This window comes from Haemorhous mexicanus, chromosome 24 (genome assembly GCF_027477595.1).
Source record: "Haemorhous mexicanus isolate bHaeMex1 chromosome 24, bHaeMex1.pri, whole genome shotgun sequence".
NCBI classification, from domain to species: domain Eukaryota; kingdom Metazoa; phylum Chordata; class Aves; order Passeriformes; family Fringillidae; genus Haemorhous; species Haemorhous mexicanus.
This window is the reverse complement of record NC_082364.1, coordinates 6,693,287-6,711,492: the sequence shown is the minus strand read 5'-3', so window position 1 is coordinate 6,711,492 and position 18,206 is coordinate 6,693,287. Positions and strand designations below refer to the sequence as shown.

Here is an 18,206-nt window from a genome sequence, read left to right as displayed (position 1 = left end):
ACCCACAGCAACCCCAAACACCGGCGAGTTTCTCTAGTAAACGTAAACTTTATTTCATTCAAGGCAAAGCTAACTAAACCTCTACAGTGCAAAGATGTGCTGTAAGTCATCACACAGCCCGGCGCACACCCCCCTGTGCTTACCCGCAGCTTCCTCCCACGCAGCTTTACCTGTGCTTGGACACACACCTGTCTGTGGCAGCACACACCCCCGGGGTGCCTCTGCAGCCCCCCCAGGGCCCCGGTGACAGCAGAGACCCCGCTGGTGCTGGCACAACCCCCCGGGGCAGCCCGCTCCCCCGGAGCACCCGTGGCTTGGGTTACACGGGGTTACATTCCCAAAAGTGCTTTTGTGGCCGTTTCCCACCGAGCCAGAGGAGATATCCATGCATAGTGCAGCATTGCATATCCGGCGGGGAGTGGAGCTGCGTCCACGCGCCGGCTATAAAAGGCCAACAGGTTAGGACAGCTAAAAATAGTCTTTAAAAAACTCCCTTCCTCGCCTCGCTGTTCTCCCCCGCGGGAGGGCTCCTCCAAGGGCGGGCCGGGGTCTCTCGGGGTGACTGGGAGGTCTCGGGCTCCTCCCGGGCTCGCACAGGTGGCGCTGGCGTGTCACAACACCTGGCACAGGGCACCTCCCACCGCGGGCTGTGGCAGAGCCGGGCAGGGCGCCCCACCCCTCCTCAGAGGTGGCTCAGACTGTCCCCAGCGTACAGGTGGGGACACCGAAGCACAGATTGGCCTCTCTGAGGGTGCCACAGACCCTCAGAGAGAAGATCAGGACCCTGACTCCCACTTGCCTGTCTTATCAACAGCCAAGGGACCTGCCTGGGGCCAGGTGCCAGTACCTGTCCCCTGTCCCGAGCACACGGTCCTGCTCCAGTGGCTGCCCCGAGGCCCAGCCTGGGGTGACCAGCCCCCTGTGAACCAGCATCTCCAGAGAAAGTAGCACCCAGCCTTTCCTTGTCACCTTGGCCACCAAATCCTCACCTACTCCCACTCCAGCACCTCTGCCAGAGCACAAGCCCCCACAGCAAGCCATGGCTCAGCTGTGAATCCCAATTTACTGTGGGGACAGGGGAGCTGCCTGTCCTGCAGTGTCACTGTCAGACACCCACAAATTGGAGAGACAGGGAAAAAATCACTTTTTAAAGGAAATGGTCAACCTCAGATGTAGCTCTCTCTCTTTGTGTCTCACATCCTGTGAGTCCACTCACCCCTCACCCCAGAGCACTTCACCATCATAGCCAAGGAAACCTCACACCCACCCCGTGAGGTAGAGCAGTATTTTTGTCCCCATTTTACAGATGGGGAAACTGAGGCATGGAGAGGCAGAGCAACTTGCCCAGGGTTGCCCAGTGGGCCAGTGGCACAGCCCTGGCCCGGCTCCCCTGGCCCGGGCTCGGCTGTGCTCCCTCCCCGCCCTGGCGAAAGGGAAAGGCAATTGGCTGCTTTCCCCTGGAATCTCACACAAAAACATCCACGTAACGAGCTCAGCCTTGGCACCAGCATCAAAAGCGTCGCTGCTCCGAGTGCCGAGCTCCAGAGAGAGGGGAGGGGGCAGCACCAAGCCGGGGAGCTCTCCCCGGATGGCTGCCTGGGGAGAAGCCCCCCTGTCCCCAGGGATGGCCCTGGGACACGGCCACCTCCCCAGCCCTGCTGTGGGAGGCACCGAGGCACAGCCAGGGCCTGTGGCTGATTTGGTTCCCCAGTGTGCTTATCACAGTCCTGCTTCCTGCCGTCCTGCCGCGCCACGCCACCTGCACGGCCAGCTCTGAGCATCCTTGCCCTGCTCCAGAAACCTCCTGGATGCAGCAGCAGCTCCCAGCCACCTCAGCTCAGCACCGCCAGCACCCAGCGGATCCCCAGTGCCCAGCACCGGGCCCCGGGCACGGCACCCACCCGGCCCCTGCCCCTGCCCTGCCCGGCACCCTCTTGCCTGTGCTCAGAGCGGAGCCGGCGGCTCCCTCCGCCCCAGCAGCCTCCCAGTCCGAGTCCGCGAGAAGCTCCCAGTCCCCCCGGCAGCCGCAGCCTTGTCGGAGAAGCAGTGCAGGTTGCAGGCACGTGTGTAATAGAAACATGTCTCAAGCGCTGGCAGTTCGGAAAGAAAACAAAAGGGGGAGGCTCGTCCCGTGCCGGGGCTCCCGCGGCGGGGCGAGGCGGGCGCGGGGCGCCGCTGCTTCGTTCATGCCTTTGGTGGGGCTTTTTGTTCCGCCTTGGAGCCGGCCAGGCCGTTCTCGGTGTTGTCGTTCCCTGACGAGCTCACCAGACACTCCTTCCTGCACGGGGAGAGGGCACGGGCAGCTGAGAGCCCCCCGAGCCCGGCCCCGAGAGCCCCCCGAGCCCAGCCCCGAAAGCCCCCCGAGCCCGGCCCCGAGAGCCCCCCGAGCCCGGCCCCGAGAGCCCCCCGAGCCCGGCCCCGAGAGCCCCCCGAGCCCGGCCCCAGAGCCCCAACCCCACGCAGAGCCCCCGCACTCACTTCCCGTCCTGCGTCTTCTTGATGATGAACAGCACCACCCTCTTGATGAGCATGAAGAGGATGAGGAGGCCGATGAGCCCCCCCACCACGCCCACGATGATGAGAGTCACAGTGTTGTCTGTCTCCACCACTGTGGGAGAGAAGGTGCTGAGGGGTCTTGGGAGGGGAGCGGGGAGCTCCCAGCTGCACACCCCATGCCAAAAACCCACAACCTCCTCCCCACAAGGCTTCCAGGGGTGCCACCCACCTCTGTGCACCACCTCAACAGCAAACCAAGGGGCCTGTCACCATGTGTGGGCATTTCCACCTGCCCAGGGCCACCCCCGGCCAGCACTCACTCTTATGGACCACGGAGAGGAAGATGGTGGCGTTGTGCTGGGCGTTCCTCTCCTTGGGGTTCTTGACGTGGCAGGTGTACTTGCCAGCATCGCTGAACTCCACGCCGTTCAGCACGATGGAGATGTTGTTCTCCTTCTTGGTGGTGGAGCCAACGAACTCCACCCGCGGGTTGTGCCAGACCAGGGTGGGCTCCGTGGCCTTGGTCTTTATCTTGCCGTGGTAGATCTGCAGGGGCAGGGGGGCAGGATCAGCTGCGTGAGGGAAAGGCTCACGCTCTCCTGATGGTGCCCAGACTCAGCTCTGCCCACACACACCCCCACCAAATGTCCCATTACACCCCGTTAAAGCAGCAATGGCTGTGGAGAGGAACCTGATGCACATCCTGCTGGGGAGCAGCAGATCCCACCTGCCCTGAAGAAATGGAACAGACCATGCAAAAAATGGGAGATCCCCAGAGAAAGTGAGCTCCTTTGCTGGCCAGAGCTGCTCCAAACCAGTCCTTCTGCTGAGGAATTGAGGAGCCAAATATTCCCAGCAGAAAGCAAATCTATACAGAACCTCTCATATTTCAAAGCAAGCGAAGGAGGAGGAAATGAACCATATTTTGCCCTAAGTGCAGATTTGCACCTGAACAGCCAGTTTATGAAAACAAATGAGCCTGTGGGCAGCAGCGAATCTAGAACAGCTTTGTGCCAAAAGCACAATGTTCTGGGGTATTTCAGTCACCCCTTGGCACAGCCTTGTCCCCCCCAGAGCTGGTGACACGGAGAGAAGGACATCCTGCAGGAGGAGAAAGGGAACTGTGAGAGCTGCGGTGCCGAGCTGCGCTGGGGAAGCACAACAGGAGCTGCCAGGAAAGCAGAGGCAGAGCCCAGAGAGCCACCCACCAGCTCTGTCGTGTTGAAATACCATTTGAAGACCAGGTCCTGGAAGCCTATGCAGGTGGTGAAGGTGCAGGGCAGCAGGACATTGGAGTTATTCAGAGCCGTCACCGTGTTGGCCTTCCCCACCGACACCTCCAGGGCGAAGGCGATGGCCAAGATGTGCAAACCTGGCAGGGAGAGGGGAGCAGAGAGTGAGGCCAAGGCTTTGTCACCCCTTGCCCCCTTTGGCACCCCAGGCTGCCGTGGCAGGAGCACAGCACCTGTCCCCAGCCCTAGAAGGGCTCGGTGACAGAGGGGACCCGCAGGGACTGGGGCTGGGTCACCCGCAGAGACAGCGCGGGTTCAAAGGGAGCCAGAATATCCCCACGAAGAAAGCGTGCAAATGACAGCCCTGATTTGCATGTTATCCACAGGCCTCCAGCTGGACCTTAAAGGGGGAGAAAAAAGCCAAGGCGAAGCAGAGCTCTGTTCTTCAGGCGGGAGCTGGAGCAGCAATTAGCGTGGCTGTCCTGGCCGCCTGCCACCCGCTGCCCTCCCGCTGCCCTGCCCTGCCCTCGGGAGCAGCCCCCTCACGCCCAGCAGAGAGAGCCCCGGCTCCCTCCGGAGCGGCCAGATGACCTTCAAACTGCAGGAGGCAGCTCTCCTGCTCCTCCTCAGCTCCCCCGAGCAGGGAGAGAGGAGCAGGGAGAGAGGAGTAGGTAGGAGCCCAGCTGCAGCTGAGCGCTCCTGGGGTGCAGGGACTGGCAGTGCACTGGGCTGGGCCACCACTGTCCTCACAGATTCTTTCTGGGAGCACAGGGATGCTCTGGTCCTGATCAGAGGAGCAGCCCTGCTCCCCATCCCCATCCCAGCACTGCCCCGTTCTGTTTGTGTGGCACAGCTAAGGTGTCACACGGCCCTGCAAAGCACTGTCCTCCCCTTCCCCAGACCTCAGCCAGCCCTGCAGAGTCTTCCTGGGCACAACATCCAGGGGACACAGCTTTTCCCAGGGCTGCAAGGCGATCCCCAGCTGCCCCAACACCTTAACTCGGACACGCTGCCCTCTGTCAGGATTCGCCTCTCTCTGCAGCCGCCTCAGCTGCTGATTTATTCTCCCACACAAGCCGGTGCTAACAACTCCCCAGGCACGTCGCAGCCAGAGCCAAGCCCGAGAGCCCTGCATCCTGGGCTCCGGGCCCTGCTGCAGTGCTGCATTGCAAGCACTGCAGGCAGGAGTTATTTAACTTTACACAGAAGCACTCCTCATTCTGCTCGAGAGGCCGGAGCTACCGGCAGGGAGTGGTTCCCAGCAGATGGAATCTCCTGCAGCTGTCAGGCTCCTAGAGCAGCTCTGGGGTGCTACAGAGGGGACTTCACAGGCAGGAGTATCCCAGGGGACAGGAGTTGTCCCGCTGGAGCAGGAGTTGGCAGAGGGATGCCTGGCTCTGCAGGTCCCTCTGAGCCTGCAGCGTGCTGCAAGCGGACACTAGCAGGAAAGATGATTCCTTGCAGCTTGCAACACTTTAAAACCTGTCTGCCACCCTTAGAATGTAATCTGAATTGAATGTGTGGGGTAAATCGAGGCTGACCTTGTTCCTGTCATCCTGTGCTCTCAGGAAGACAAAACCGATATGTTACCACTAAATAAAGCACCGAGGAAAACATGCTGGGGGAGCACTGACCGACCCTGCCACGCACCAGCTCTCAGTGCTGCTTTTCCAAACCTTCCCAAAGCTGCTGCACCACCAGATCCCCAACCTTCAGGGCCACTCCCCTGGGGGCTCCAGGCTTCCTCCCATGCCTGCAGGCACCAGCGTTTCCCAGGGAAGCAGGGAGCAGCCATTCCTGCTGCCGCCAGAGCCTTGGCTGCCTGCGCTTTGCTCCTGCAGAGGGAGAGCCCCCCACAGCGAGGGGGCTCTGTGCCCATCCCGGACTGCCATCTGTGGGGAAGCTGCTCGAGAAAAACTTTCACTGCCCATAAAAGTCAGCGTGACATCCTGGCGCAGGCAGCAAGCCATGCCTGGCAGGCTGGCCGGGCTCCTCTCCAGCGGGCTTCAAAGAGAGGAGCTCCCTGCCCAGCCCGAGCCAGGTGCGGTGTGCTCGGGGACAGGACACACGGCCCTCACCTCTCCACCGGGAGGGGCTGTGCCCTGGCTCCGTGCTGCAGCCAGGAGCCCGCTGCCACTCCCTGCGGAGCACGGCAGCCCCGAAACCTGCAGGAGACCCGCCCTGCACTCCCCTGCCCACCGCCCTCTCCAGCTCCCAGCCCACCTGAGCGACTCGTGGGACCCTGTTCCCACCTCCACGCCCTGTACCCCAGACCCCTGAGTTGTCTCATCTCCGAGTCTCTCCTACCACCCCAGTGCCAGCTCAGGTGCTGGCACCCAAAGCTTGCAGGGGGTCAGGTACTTACATGCTTTTTTGCGTCTCCAGCATCCTTTAACTTAAGAACTTTGCCCTCTAAAACGCCTCCCACGGGAGTGCCCCAGCAGCAAACGCTGCACAGCCAGCCCTCGGTTCCAGGCTGACGCGAGGATGACCCGCGGGAGCAGGAGTGCAGCGGGGGCGTGAGGCTGATGCAGGTGGCTGGAGCCTGCCCCAGGTGTGCAGCGGGGAGGGAACGGCTGCCAGCCCCTCCCTGCACCCTGTGGCGGGGGATCTCTGGCATCCCCGGCCACAGGGCCGGCATCATGCTCCAAGCAGCGGCCCTGCAGCGCGGGTCGGTCCCCGCGCCGGGGACAAGCACATGCGGATGGTCGTTGTACCGAACGAACCGTAAGACCATGACCTGTCGGCGGGCGTGCTGGCGCTGAAGCAGTGCACGGCCTCCCCACGGCCATCCCCCGGTCCCGGGCAGGCAGGCAGCGCGGTCCCCGCTGGCTGGGGGGTCAGGAGCGGGGCAAAGCGGGGTGCAGCCGCAGTGCTCGCAGGAGAAGCGCTGGCCGCGGGAGCGCCGGTGCGGGCAGGGCAGGGGCTGGAGCCGGGACTTCGGAGCTGGGGCTCGGCTGCGAAGTCACCTTGGCCAAGTGACTTATCCCCGGCGCTCCGGACCGTCCGTCTGCAGAGCGGAGAGCGGCGTTAGCGCCCGCGGGCGGCATCCCCGGGAGCGGCGGGCGGGGCGCAGGGCATGGGTGCGGAGCGGGGACCCCCGCCTCGGGCTGCCGCGGCTCCCCGGGGCAGGGTCCCCGCCGGGGAGCCGGGGTGGGGGGACACAGGACGCGGGCGGTACCCGGAGGGGTCCCCGCAGCCCTCGGCGCCCCTTACCCAGGAGCGCGGCCAGCAGGCGCGGCGCGGCGCGGTGGCGAGCGGCGGGGGAGCCCGGGGCCATGGCTGCGGCGCGGAGGGGAGCGGAGCGGTCCCTGCTGCCCGCAGCGCCCGGCTCTGGCCGCCCCCGCCGAGGGCGAGCGGCGCCGGGCGGGGCCGCGCCGGGCGGGGCGGGGCTGCGCTGAGCCCTCCTCCGCGCTCCTCCGCGCTCCTCCGCATCCCCCAGCATCCCCCCGCATCCCCCAGCATCCCCCCGCATCCCCCCGCGTATCCCCGCGCATCCCCCCGCGCACCCGCCCGCCCGGGAGTCGGGGAGCGCTCCCTGGACCCGGGCAGTGACGGTCCCCCTGGGCTCGGCACTGATGAAGCCGCATCCCGAATCCTGGGAGCCGTTTTGGGCCCCTCGAAAGAAGGACATTGAGGGGCTGGAGTGTGTCCAGAGAAGGGGCTGGAGAACCAGCGGGATGAGGAGAGGCCGGGGGAGCTGGAGAGTTTAAACTGGAGATAAGGAGGCTCGAGGGGACCTTCTCGCTCTCGTCAACTCCCCGACAGGAGGGTGGAGCCAGGTGGGGGTCGGGCTTTTCTCCCAGGTAACAAATGACAGGACAAAAGGAAACGGCCTCAAGCTGTGCCAGGGGAGGTTTAGGTTGGATTTTAGGGAAGATTTCTCCACTGAAACGGTTGTCCAGCCCTGGCACAGGCTGCCAAGGGCAGTGGTGGAGTCACCAACCCTGGAAGAGTTCAAAAACCATCCGGCTGTGCCACCTGGGGACATGGTTTAGTGATGGCCTTGGCAGTTCTGGGTTAATAGTTGGGCTTGATCTTAGAGGTTTTTTTCCAGTCTCAGTGATTCTGTGGTAGCCCGGAAACACTGGGCTGGTGTTGCCCTGGGCCACCTTGGGAAGAGGCTGAAGTGCCACTAAGGCCGGTGGCTTCCCAGGACAACAAAACAGGACAAGGCTGGGGTTCAGCTGTCCTTCGGGGCACCTCGGCAGGGTGGCACCAGGTGTCCCTGCCCTGCATCCCCGAGACAGACAGCAGACACAGGTGGGATGCAAAGCCAGAGCCCGATGGCTGCAGAGGGACCCGCCCGGCGCCAAAGGGAACACTCAGAACTCATTTTTCTCACAGTAATCTTGTTCCGGGATAATTGGCTGCACAAAAGTTCCCGTCTCAGCCACCTTTTCTCGCATCCTTTAGGCCGCGGGGCTCTCCTAATGGAAGCCCCGGGGCGTGGTGCGGGCAGGCAGAGCCTCACCTCCGTGCCCTGGTCCATTAGCCAGCGAGCCCCACGGCGAGAGCAGCGTTTGCGGGAGGTGGCGCGTCCCAAAACAGCCACGGCGGGAAGGGGAGGAGGCGCTGCCGCCCTCCTGGAGCAGGAACGGCGCTGAATTTTCCCTGGGCTGCGGTGACACAGGGCACGCGTCCTGGCAAAGCTCACCCCAGGGACCAGGCAAGGCCTCCCCGACCTGGACTGATTGGGTTTTGGGTGTGAGAGCAGCTCACCCGCAGGGATGCTGCCTGCACGTCTCAGGTGCCACAGCCTGTCACCTTCAGGGCACCTTAAGGCTCCCCGTCCCCATCCAGCCCCCTCTGCAGCAGGAAGCGGCAGAGAGGAGGGAAAGCAGGAGGCTTTGCAGGGCACGGGGACATCCCAGGGGAGCCTGAGAGGATGCCAGCAGTGCCTGTGGGTTGAGGCGTTAGGGCTGCAGAGCTGGCAAGAGAGGCAGGAAAAATACCGGCGGAGCGGGCAGGGCAGCGCTGGCAGCCGGCGCTGCAGGAGCGGCGAGCACGGCTCTGCTGATGCAGCAGAAGGTGCCTCGGCGGGCGCGGGGATGGATTCAGGGAGGGGAGGGATTCAGGGAGGGGAGGGATTCAGGGAAAGGATGGATTCAGGGAGGGGAGGGATTCAGGGAAAGGATGGATTCAGGGAGGGGATGCACTCAGCGAGGGGATGGATTCAGGAAGGGGATGCACTCAGGGAGCTAATGGAAACAGGGAGGTGATGGATACAGCGAGGTGATGGACACAGCGAGGTGATGGATATAGGGAGGTGATGGATATAGGGAGGTGATGGATACAGCGAGGGGAGCGGAGCTGCAGGCGCGGTGTGGGGACGGGAGGAGGAGTGCAGCGTTTGCTGGAGAATCACTAATTGTGAGAGGGCAGGCAGAGAGGTCCTCGGGGTGCAGGGACGCCTGTCACCCCGGCAGGGTGCCTGGTGGCTGCTGGGGCCAGAGGCACAGGTGAGTTTGAGGCCAGCATGCAGCAAACAGGACCTGCAGCAGCGGGGACCTGGAAGAGCAGCCCTACACCGGTGCAGGGGCAGGTGTGGAGGAGCCCCTCCCGGGATGCTCAGGTGCCTGCCGAGTTTGCTTGCTTTTGGGATGCAAGTTGGGGTGCATTTGCCTAAACTGCCACTGAGAGCCGTGCCAGCAGAGTCCCGAATCCTTCTGGAGGCAGGAAGATTGGGAAACCTGGCTGCAAGGGTTGGCCAGTAAATACCACAGAGCTGCTGTGGGCGCTGGCACAAACGGGGTGCAGCGGGCAGGTGGGCACCCAGCTAATTCCGTGCTGACAAGGTCCTGCAGCCACGTCTCCCTGCTGAGCAGGGTCTCAGCCCGGCACCCCCTGCCCGCTCCCCCGCACGCCCGGGGCAGCTGTGCCCACGCAGCCCCGGGGCTGGCAGCGGGACGCTGGCTGTCACCAGCGCCTGATGGAGCTGTCACACTCGGCAGCTCCGGCCGGTCTCCTCGGCCGATTGATCCCGTGAGACAGCTGCCACCGCCGCGGGCCGGGGCAGGGCTCTGCTGTCCCCAGCCCGGCCGTGCCCGGGAAGGGCGCTGGCAGCAGCTGGCCCTGGCATTTCGGCAGGACACAGATGTCCAGCCTGAGACCCGCGGCTCCTGCGGCTCAGCGGAAACTTGTTCTGCTGAGCCCAGCACCAGGCTGCCGCGTCTGGTTTCAGGGAAGGCGAGCACGCTGTGCTCGGACACTGTCACCTCCCCGGGGACAGGAAGGAGGGCTCAGGGTGCTGCCACCTGGCTCACGGCCTGCCGGGGGCACAGCGGCCGCCTGTGTACCCTCAGTCCTTCTCGCCTTGCACTGGTGGAGCTGGGAGGGTTAACATGCCAGGCTGCTGCTCTCCGAGGAGGGCTCCTGCCTCCCTCCACGTGGCTACCGACCAGGTAGGGCTGAGCAGAGCGCTTGGGCTGCAGCTCCAGCGCAGCAGGCACAGCGCCGGCCCCGGCTGCCCTGGAGCATCCTGCCAGGGGCTGCTCCCCGAGGACAGCCCCAGCCTCCTCCCAGAGCTGCCCGAGCCAGACGATGCTGTGCTCCCGGACCCGGAGCACGCAGAGCCCTCCTGCCGATGGAGGGGGAGGAGGAGGTGGCAGCGCTGGAACAGAGCTTCCCATCAGCACCTTATGTTTACTGCAAGGTCCTCTGGCTGTGACCTTTAAAAGACAAGGTGGCCTGGCATCCCGGCAGCTGGCAGTGGGCAGGAGGCACCGCAGGGATCAGGCTCTGCAGGACTGTCCTGGCTGGGCTGGAAGCTGAGCGAGAGCTCCCGGGCACAGACTGCGGGTGAGTACCTGGCTGCTTTTGTCACCCCAGCTCTCGGCTGCCTGCTGCTCTGCCTCGGAGCGGTGCTTTCCCCTCTCCCTGCGCTGCCGCTGCCTGCTCGCCCCCGCAGCGGGGCTGCCTGCCCTCTGGAGCACACAGGTTCCTCACCCCTTCCCTTCCACCGGCCCTTTAAACACGCAGGGGAAGAGCGGCCGTGTCCCCCGGCAGCCACTGCAGAGCATCCGCAAGAATCGCTGAGGCAGCCCTGCCGTATCCCAGGAGAAACTTTGATCCTGACCCGGCACAGCCCGAGGCCACCCCCACCGGGGCCTCCCTGTTGTGTCCCCCCAGAGCTGCCCTTCACACCCCTCACTGGCCCGGACCGCTCTGCCCCAGGCTGTTCCCTTCCCAGGAGCCCCTCTTTGCTCACCAGCCCCGGGAGCAGGGCAGCATTGCTGGGACTGTGGCTCTGGACTCTCCCCGAGACACCCCAGCATCCCCTGTGACTGCACAGGAACAGGCTGAGGTCCCTGCCACCTCTCAGCCCCTCTCTTGCTCTTTAACACTTGCAATCCCACCTGCCCCAGGAAATTCCAGTGTTCTGTTACAAGGAATGCCCACGGTTCTGGAGAACCCGTGAAGCCCCAGTGCTGGGGGGGTTCTGTCACTGCCCTCAGTCCCTGCAGTGAGGAGAACTCACCCTTGTTGTGTCCCACGGGGTCTCCTCTCTGATCCCGCTGCTCTCCTCAAGTTTTCTGCCAGCAACATTCTAACGAGCATCCTAAAGGTGCCGAGGGTCTCCCACCCCCTTTGCCCATGGCTGTATTGACCCCTGAAGCTGGGTGGGGATAACCCCACGTCCTCCTCCGGGGAGCTGCTCCTCCCTGCACAGCAAAGTTGTTCCAGGGATCGATTTGCTGCACTCCCCAGAGCTGCAGGACTGTGTCAGCAGGACAGTGGAGGTGATTTGGGTGCCCTTCCTCGGGGAGGGAGAGGTGCCACGGGAAGCTGGAAGTTTCCCGCAGCGCTGACCCCACGCTGAGGTGCCCAGGGCACAGTGCCCAGCAGGGACAGGGACACCCAGAGAGCTCATCCCACTGGCACTGCTGCTGGGAATGCTGGGGGGCTGAGGAGGGGGCCAGGCAGGGCTGGAGGGTGGAAAGAGGGGTGGCAGTGCCTCGGGGCAGACTCTGCCCGTGTGAGGAGTTGGGATGCACTGGCGCTTGGCAGCCCGAGTGAAGGGCACAGGGAGAGGCAGGGTGGAGGGTGCTGTCAGAGCTTCCCTCGTGTCTCCACGGTGGCTGAGCTGATGGATGTGCCCATCACCTGTGCCCCAGTTGTGTCGTGCTGCTCTGGAGCATCCCCACGGCGTTGCTGGACCGGGAGAACAGCCGGTTGCGGGTGTCCATCACCCAGTGTGTGCCCTGGGCTCTGCTGGAGCCTGCTGAGCCTTACCTGCCACGAGCAGCCATCAATCCCAGCTCTCTGAGGAGCACCGTGGAGAGGCTGACAGGGCACAGGTCCAGGAGGCCCCACAGTGGGTGTGGAGCCCCCCTGGAATTTCCCCGTGGGGAGGCTGGGGCAGCGCTGGCCACGCTCCCACCCCCAGCTCTGCCCTGGCTCTGTGCCACCTCCCAGGACAGAGCTGTGGACACACAGGGTGCCCTGGGCTCCCTCAGCACCCAGAGCCCCTCAGCAGGACCAAGGAACGGCCTCATCCCCCCAGGCAGAGCAGGCGAGGGGCCCGTCCCGCCCCTCCGGGCTGCGGCACAAAAGCATCGAGGGCAAAGTCGGTGTTTTGTTGTTCTTTTGTTTGTTTGACTGTACAAAGAGCAATAAAAACATCCCACACTCGGCAGAGCGCTTGGCAAGGGAAGCCCAGGGGAGGCGCAGGCCCGAGGCAGAGCAGCCCCTCCCGTGTGTACGGATCTGTCTTTGTCACTCTGCTGGGCACGGCCAGGTACAGACAGGTGCATCGGCGAGTAGCAATCCAAGGGTAGTGCACGAGCAGAAATGAAAGGCAGAGGCAAGACTGGTCGTGTGCAACACTCGGAGGCCTCAGCGCCCCCGAGGAGCCGGCTCAGTCCCGCCAGGAGCCGGGGACAGCCCGGCTCTGGCAGAAAGCGGTGCGGGAGCCCTGCGGCACCGCTGGCACTGTGCGGGGCGGGGACTGCCCGGCCCTCCCGGGCAGCAGGGCCCGGGGAAGGGGGCCAGGCGTGGGACACGGCACATTCCTGCTGCGGAGGGGAGGGGAGCAGCGTGGAGCCCAGCGGGGTCGAGTGGGATGGACGGTGCACGTGGGGCCGGGGTGGGAAGCGATGGGGCAGAGCGGGGAGGGCACAGCTGTCCCCCATCCCTGGGGCCTGATGGCATTGCCGGGATGGCACCTACACAGGGACGTGGCAAAGGTGCCCCTTCTCTGCATGGGGATGCTGCAAAGATGTCCCTTCTCCCCTGGCAGTGCTGCTCATGGGTGACAGGACCTCCATCCCCTACCCCTGGCCAGTGTCCCCTGTGGCTCCGGGCACTGTCCCCCTCCTGGCAGCCACGGGAGGAGAAAAGCTCAGGTCTGGTGCCACAGGGGACACTGCCCTGGGTCACTCCCTGCCTGAACCCCCAGTGCTGAGGCCAGCACAGCTCACCTGCCAGGTGAGGCAGGTGGCACACGGGGCTGGGCATGCTGGCAGTGCATTGCCATGGCAGTTACAGTGTGCAGTGCTCTGCAGGGAGGCTGGAGGAGGCAGTCTCAGCATCGCAGGGCTGCTCCAGGGTGACAGAGCTGTCCTAACTCTGGGCCTGCTGTTGTGCCCAGTCCTTCCCAGCAAGTGCCCAAAAGCTCCTCTCCCTTTCAGCAGCTCCTTGTCCTGAGCAGCCTCACCCCAGCACTCCCCACCACCCCAGTCTGACACATCAGCAGGACATTTTCCACCACAACCACCCTCCCCAAGAAGGAAACAAGCACAAGAAAGGCAGCCCAGCACCTCGGGCTGAGATGCTCAGACCCAAAACCAGCCCGAGAGGCAGAAGGGTCCATCCCTCGCTCACCAAGAGCTGTTAATGGTTCCAAAACACTGCAAAGCTCCAGGACACTGGGTGGGCTCACGGCCTTGGCCTCTGATTTCTGAGCAGCCTGGGACAGTCCCTGAGGAGCATGAGCTTGCAAGGAGGAGACTGGCAGCTATCGGCATCCCTCGGGATGGAAACACCAGTGCCAGTGGCCCAGGCTCAGCAGGAGCACCTGGGGATGAGCCCTGACCCCAAAGGCTCTGCTGGCCCCCGTTCACATTTTCTACTGGGACAGAGAGCAGACACTGGGGCACGGGGCTGCCCAGACCCCTCTGTCCCTCTTGGCATCCCCTGCTCCAGCCCCTCCGTGTGTGGGGGCTGCACAGATCCCCCCTCACCCACCCCAGCCTCTCCCCAGCACCTCCTCACTACACTGGCACAACTCAGAGCAGGGGACAGGCTGGTCCCAGCTCAGCCTCAGGGGCCTCAGCCCCTCTCCCCAGCCCTGCCCAGCGCAGCCAGGCTCCAGGGACCTCCTCTCTGCGCCCTGCTCCAGGCTGGGTTGGGTGTTTGCATGGAAGGAGGGATGCTCTGGGGAGACAGAAATCCTTGCTCTGGGAAGCACATCAAGAGGGTCACACTGTACAGGGGGCAGGAGGGAGGGGCGGGCAGGGGGCCTTTACTTGGTGCCCTCATCCGGGTTGCCTTCGCCGTCCGTCTTCCCTTCCTCCTCCGTCTTCTGGTCGTCCGTGTTGAGCCTCTGCTGCTTTTTCCGGCGCACGCATTTCACCACCATCAGCACCAGGATCACCACGGCCAGGAAGCCGCCCACGGAGGCGCCCACGATCACGGCCACCGTCGAGTCGTGCTTCGGGGGCTCTGGGGACACAGGGCACGGGCTCAGTGGCCGCGGGGACAGGCAGGGCTCTGCGAGAGAACCCTGCCCCCGTGGGCGCCCCCGGCGCGGGGCACCACTGACCTTTGGTGAGCACCTTCAGGCTGATCTTGCCGTGGCCCCGGTGCCGGTCCGGGGGGTTCAGCACGTAGCAGTTGTAGGTGCCCTCGTCCTCCAGCTGCACGTTTTTGAGGGTGAAGGACACGTCGTACTTGGCGGGGTTGCCGGTGAACTCCACGCGGTTCCCGAAGCGATCCAGCTGCTTGTTCATGATCTTGGTGCGGAACTGCAGGAACTGGGCAGCCGTGGGGACAGCAGGTGAGGCAGCGTGTGGCACCCCACAGGTCATTTCCCAGCCAGGCTCCCCCTCCCTGCATGTGCTGCCCTGTAAGAAGCCCCCAGGAACACCCTTCGAGCCAGTCCCAGGCCCCCAGATATCCCCAGAGAGACTCACCAGCTCCTCCGAGCAGTTACTGCACTCCTGGTACGTCCAGTTGAGGGAAAACTGCTTGTTCTCCACCTTGTAGCAGGAGTTGAAGGTGCAGGAGAGCTTCACAGAGGAGCCATTCAAGGCATTGATGATGGCAGGGGCCATGACCTCCATGCCCAGTGTCGGGGGCGCTGCCAATGCAGATGGATTTGGGGGGTGTCACAGGCAGCCACCCTGGCAGCTGAGCCCATGTCCCCATGCTGCCCTGCCTGCACAGAGCTCTTCCTGGGGCCTGGCATTGCCTTCCAGGCACATCCACACACTCTGCATCCAGCCAGGACTGGAATTTCCCTGCCCAGCAGGAACGAGGGGAGCAGCCCTGGCGCCGTCCCTGGGCTGGACAGGCCGAGCATGGTCCCTGCTCTGCCAGGGCTGCTGACCCTCCTGTGCCATCCCGGGGCTCCCTGCAGGCCAGCCCTGCTCCCGGCCGTCCCCCGGGGCTGTGCTGCTGCGGGATCGATGGCGCTGGGCGAGGCTGCAGCGTCAGCACGCGGGGCCGGCGCCACAGCCACACGCAAATTACGGCTGAGCTCATCCCATCGCATTCCCAGCGGGACACGGCTCCGGCAGCAGGGCTGGCATCTGCCAGGGCCGGCCCCGGGGCTCCCGGGGAATGCAGATGCTTTCCCCTGCCAGCAGAGCCCACGGGAGGATTCTCCAGCTGGGAATGACCAGAGCAGGACCCAGGTCTCTGCTGGGGGAACAAGGCCAGTCCCTGATCCCTGGCCTTGCTGAGAAAGAGGGGCAGTACCTGGTGCAGCTCGCAGGGCAGGACGCACCTGGGGAGGGGCAGGGATGGGGTGTCTGTGCCCTGCTCCCTCCTCCAGTCCTTCCCTGCAGCTCCCCTGAGCAGCACCCAAACCCAGCACCTGCATCTGTGCCCAGGCTGGGCAGGGGGAGCAGGCTCCTGTGCAGCCAAGCTGGCTGCCAACACCAGGCCAGGCCCTGAGAAGCACAGGGACACGGGGACAGTGAGCCCTGCGAGGGACCAGAGTGTCCTGGGGGGCCGTGACACCCTGCAGGGCAGGCACGGGGACACTGCCACCAGGTGCTTTAATGATCACCTCACCTCTCCCCTCGGGCTGCTGCTCTTTGCTCTCAAACCTTCTTGCCGAGGCCAAGCTGGGCGCATGTCAGGGCTGCTCCGTGCTGCGCTCCGCCTGCAAGCAGGGCAGGAAAGGGCCAGGCTCTGCAGCCAGGGACAGGAGCCGTGCCCGAGCTGCAGGCACAGCTGTGCTGAGCAGCTCCCACTGCCAGCTGGGCACCAGCTGCACCCCGCAGCTCCTGGGGGCAGAGCGGCGCCCTCGGGTATGGCCAAGCCCTGGGACAGCTCCTGGCTGTGCTGGCAGCCATGGGGAACACCCCATGGGGAGACAACCTCCATCGACCCCCAGAGCAGGGAGGGCTCCCACAGGGCTTGGGGACACAGGGATGGGCACAGCTGGTGCATGGGGATGGGTCACAGAACCCAAGGCAGGACGAAGTGTCCCAGTGTCACCGCCTTGCTGCCCCGTGGCAGCCACCACCTTTGATGCCTCCAAGAAAACCTTGCAGGGATCGGAGAGAAGAGCCAGGAGCTGGCCTGTCCCAGCAGGAGTGGTTGGAGGGGATCCCTGCATGGAATCATTCCCTGGGTGCCCCTCACAGGGTGCCCCGTGTGCCTGCAGGTGGGTGACCTGGCCTTGTCCCTTGTCCTCAGGGCTCCCCAGGGCTCTACAGAGATATGAGGTTCCACCACCAGCAAACCTGTCATCACCCAAGCAGGGACACCACGGCCTGGCAGGACCTAGAGGCACCCAAGTGGGTCCAAACTTTGCCACTGGCCTGGCACTCAGCCCTGGGGGACAACAGAGGTGGGGGAAGAAACCCCCAAAACCCCCGGGACCCTCCAGGCCGTGTCCTGCGGCGCTGTGCTGGCTCCCAGTGCGCCGTCATGCTGCACCCGGGCTGGGGGGACGAACAGCAGCCTCTGCAGCAGCCCTGACCGGCTGTTGTACCCTCCTTTCCCAGGCTCTCTCCTCGGGGACAAGCAGCCCGCCGGGAGCTCCGGGACAGCGCTTTGGAGGAGCGGAGCGTTCCCGGCCGCCCGCGATCGATGCGGCCGCGGGGCTGCTGACACAGCGCCGCTGCTGCTGCTGCTGCTGCTGCTGCTGCTGCTGCCGCGGGGCATGCACGGAGCCGGCCCCAGCACGGCCACCGGGCCGGGGACAGCCACAGCCACCGCCACAGCATCCTTGGCAGTGCCCGCAGGACAGCCACAAGGCAGCACAGCCCACCTGGCAGCACCCGAAGGACAGCACAGCCCACCGGGCAGCACCCAAAGGACAGCACAGCCCACCTGGCAGCACCCAAAGGACAGCACAGCCCACCTGGCAGCACCCAAAGGACAGCACAGCCCACCTGGCAGCACCCAAAGGACAGCACAAGGCAGCACAGCCCACCTGGCAGCACCCAAAGGACAGCACAAGGCAGCACAGCCCACCTGGCAGCACCCAAAGGACAGCACAGCCCACCTGGCAGCGCAGCCCTGTCCCCACGGCAGCCCGCTCCCCTGCCCGCCATGCCAAGGGCTCTGTTCTCCACAGCCGGGATGCAGGGCGTTTTTAGGAGATGCAGTGGCACCATAGCCCCCACCCCGCCCAAAAGCAGGTCACCCAGGCTGGTGGCTCTCTGCAGGGCGCACGCCAGACCACCTCTGTGCCAGCCCCTGCGACACGGCGCTGCCCGGGCTGGCACACGGGCAGGGGCTCCTGGCCAGGGGCACGGGTGTCTCCCCCCTGGGCACATGCAAGGGGGCTCAAGCCGACACTTACCCAGCGAGAGGAGCAAGGTGAGGCCAGTGAGGAGCAAGGTGGGCTGCGGGAGCCAGCCTTCCGGGCTCATTTTGACGGACTTTTGTGTGTGGAGAGGACGTGGTGTTGGTGTGGATTGTGGAGGTGGTGGAGGTGCTTTTTCGAACGCCCGGGTTATTTGCAGGTGACATAGAACATTAGAGCCGCTTTCTCCCCACAGCCCAATATGGCTGGAGCGGTGCTGGGGCGAAAAAAAGCAGTAAATGCTGTGGTTGGTGGATTGCAGCCGCCGGAGTGGGAGGGCGGAAAAATTTTCCCCTGAACTGCAGGCGACAGCTCCTGGCACTGCCGGCTCCGTGCTCTGTGCAAGGGCTGTGGCACACGGTGGGTTCCTGAGCCCCCGGGGGCGGTGGGGACACGCAGGTGTATCCCCTGTGCCCCGCTGGAGGCTGGCGGCCAGCCATGCTCACACCACCCACGGCAGCAGTTCCTGTTCTGGAGAGCCCAGCGGGGCC

At 64.6% G+C, this 18,206-nt stretch overlaps 2 protein-coding genes across 7 annotated transcripts; both read right to left on the bottom strand.

Annotated features, from left to right (window-relative positions):
• Positions 1-28: 28 nt before the first annotated feature.
• SCN4B (sodium voltage-gated channel beta subunit 4) lies at positions 29-7,080 on the bottom strand. 5 transcript variants are annotated; one of them, XM_059867271.1, is made up of 5 exons: positions 6,945-7,080; positions 3,705-3,868; positions 2,817-3,042; positions 2,479-2,608; positions 29-2,278 (listed from the first exon to the last, which is right to left on the bottom strand). In XM_059867271.1, the coding sequence occupies exons 1-5, from the start codon at positions 7,006-7,008 to the stop codon at positions 2,185-2,187; spliced, it is 678 nt and encodes a 225-aa protein (XP_059723254.1). In that variant the 5' UTR covers positions 7,009-7,080; the 3' UTR covers positions 29-2,184. The 5 variants fall into 5 exon arrangements, with proteins under 5 accessions (XP_059723254.1, XP_059723255.1, XP_059723258.1 ...); XM_059867272.1 differs by lacking the exon at positions 6,945-7,080 and adding an exon at positions 6,469-6,730; XM_059867275.1 differs by lacking the exon at positions 6,945-7,080 and adding an exon at positions 6,094-6,438 and having other exon boundaries at positions 3,727-3,868.
• A 5,221-nt stretch (positions 7,081-12,301) lies between these two features.
• On the bottom strand, positions 12,302-17,962 carry SCN2B (sodium voltage-gated channel beta subunit 2). Of its 2 annotated transcripts, XM_059867224.1 has the most exons (5): positions 17,713-17,960; positions 15,969-16,059; positions 14,864-15,030; positions 14,494-14,704; positions 12,302-14,393 (listed from the first exon to the last, which is right to left on the bottom strand). In XM_059867224.1, exons 3-5 carry the CDS (start codon positions 15,011-15,013, stop codon positions 14,194-14,196), a joined length of 561 nt encoding a protein of 186 aa, XP_059723207.1. In that variant the 5' UTR covers positions 15,014-15,030; positions 15,969-16,059; positions 17,713-17,960; the 3' UTR covers positions 12,302-14,193. The 2 variants fall into 2 exon arrangements, with proteins under 2 accessions (XP_059723207.1, XP_059723205.1); XM_059867222.1 differs by lacking the exon at positions 15,969-16,059 and having other exon boundaries at positions 17,713-17,962.
• Positions 17,963-18,206: the final 244 nt, after the last annotated feature.

Coding starts and splice junctions, on each gene's coding strand:
- SCN4B (XM_059867271.1), bottom strand. CDS start 7,008: ATGGCCCCGGGCTCCCCCGCCGCTCGCCACCGCGCCGCGCCGCGCCTG. Junction 2,609..2,816: donor CCTCTCCGTGGTCCATAAGA/GTGAGTGCTGGC, acceptor TCTCTCCCACAG/TGGTGGAGACAGACAACACT. Junction 2,279..2,478: donor AAGAAGACGCAGGACGGGAA/GTGAGTGCGGGG, acceptor CTCCCCGTGCAG/GAAGGAGTGTCTGGTGAGCT.
- SCN2B (XM_059867222.1), bottom strand. CDS start 17,782: ATGAGCCCGGAAGGCTGGCTCCCGCAGCCCACCTTGCTCCTCACTGGC. Junction 14,705..14,863: donor GTAACTGCTCGGAGGAGCTG/GTGAGTCTCTCT, acceptor ACGGCTGCCCAG/TTCCTGCAGTTCCGCACCAA. Junction 14,394..14,493: donor CCTGAAGGTGCTCACCAAAG/GTCAGTGGTGCC, acceptor CTGTGTCCCCAG/AGCCCCCGAAGCACGACTCG.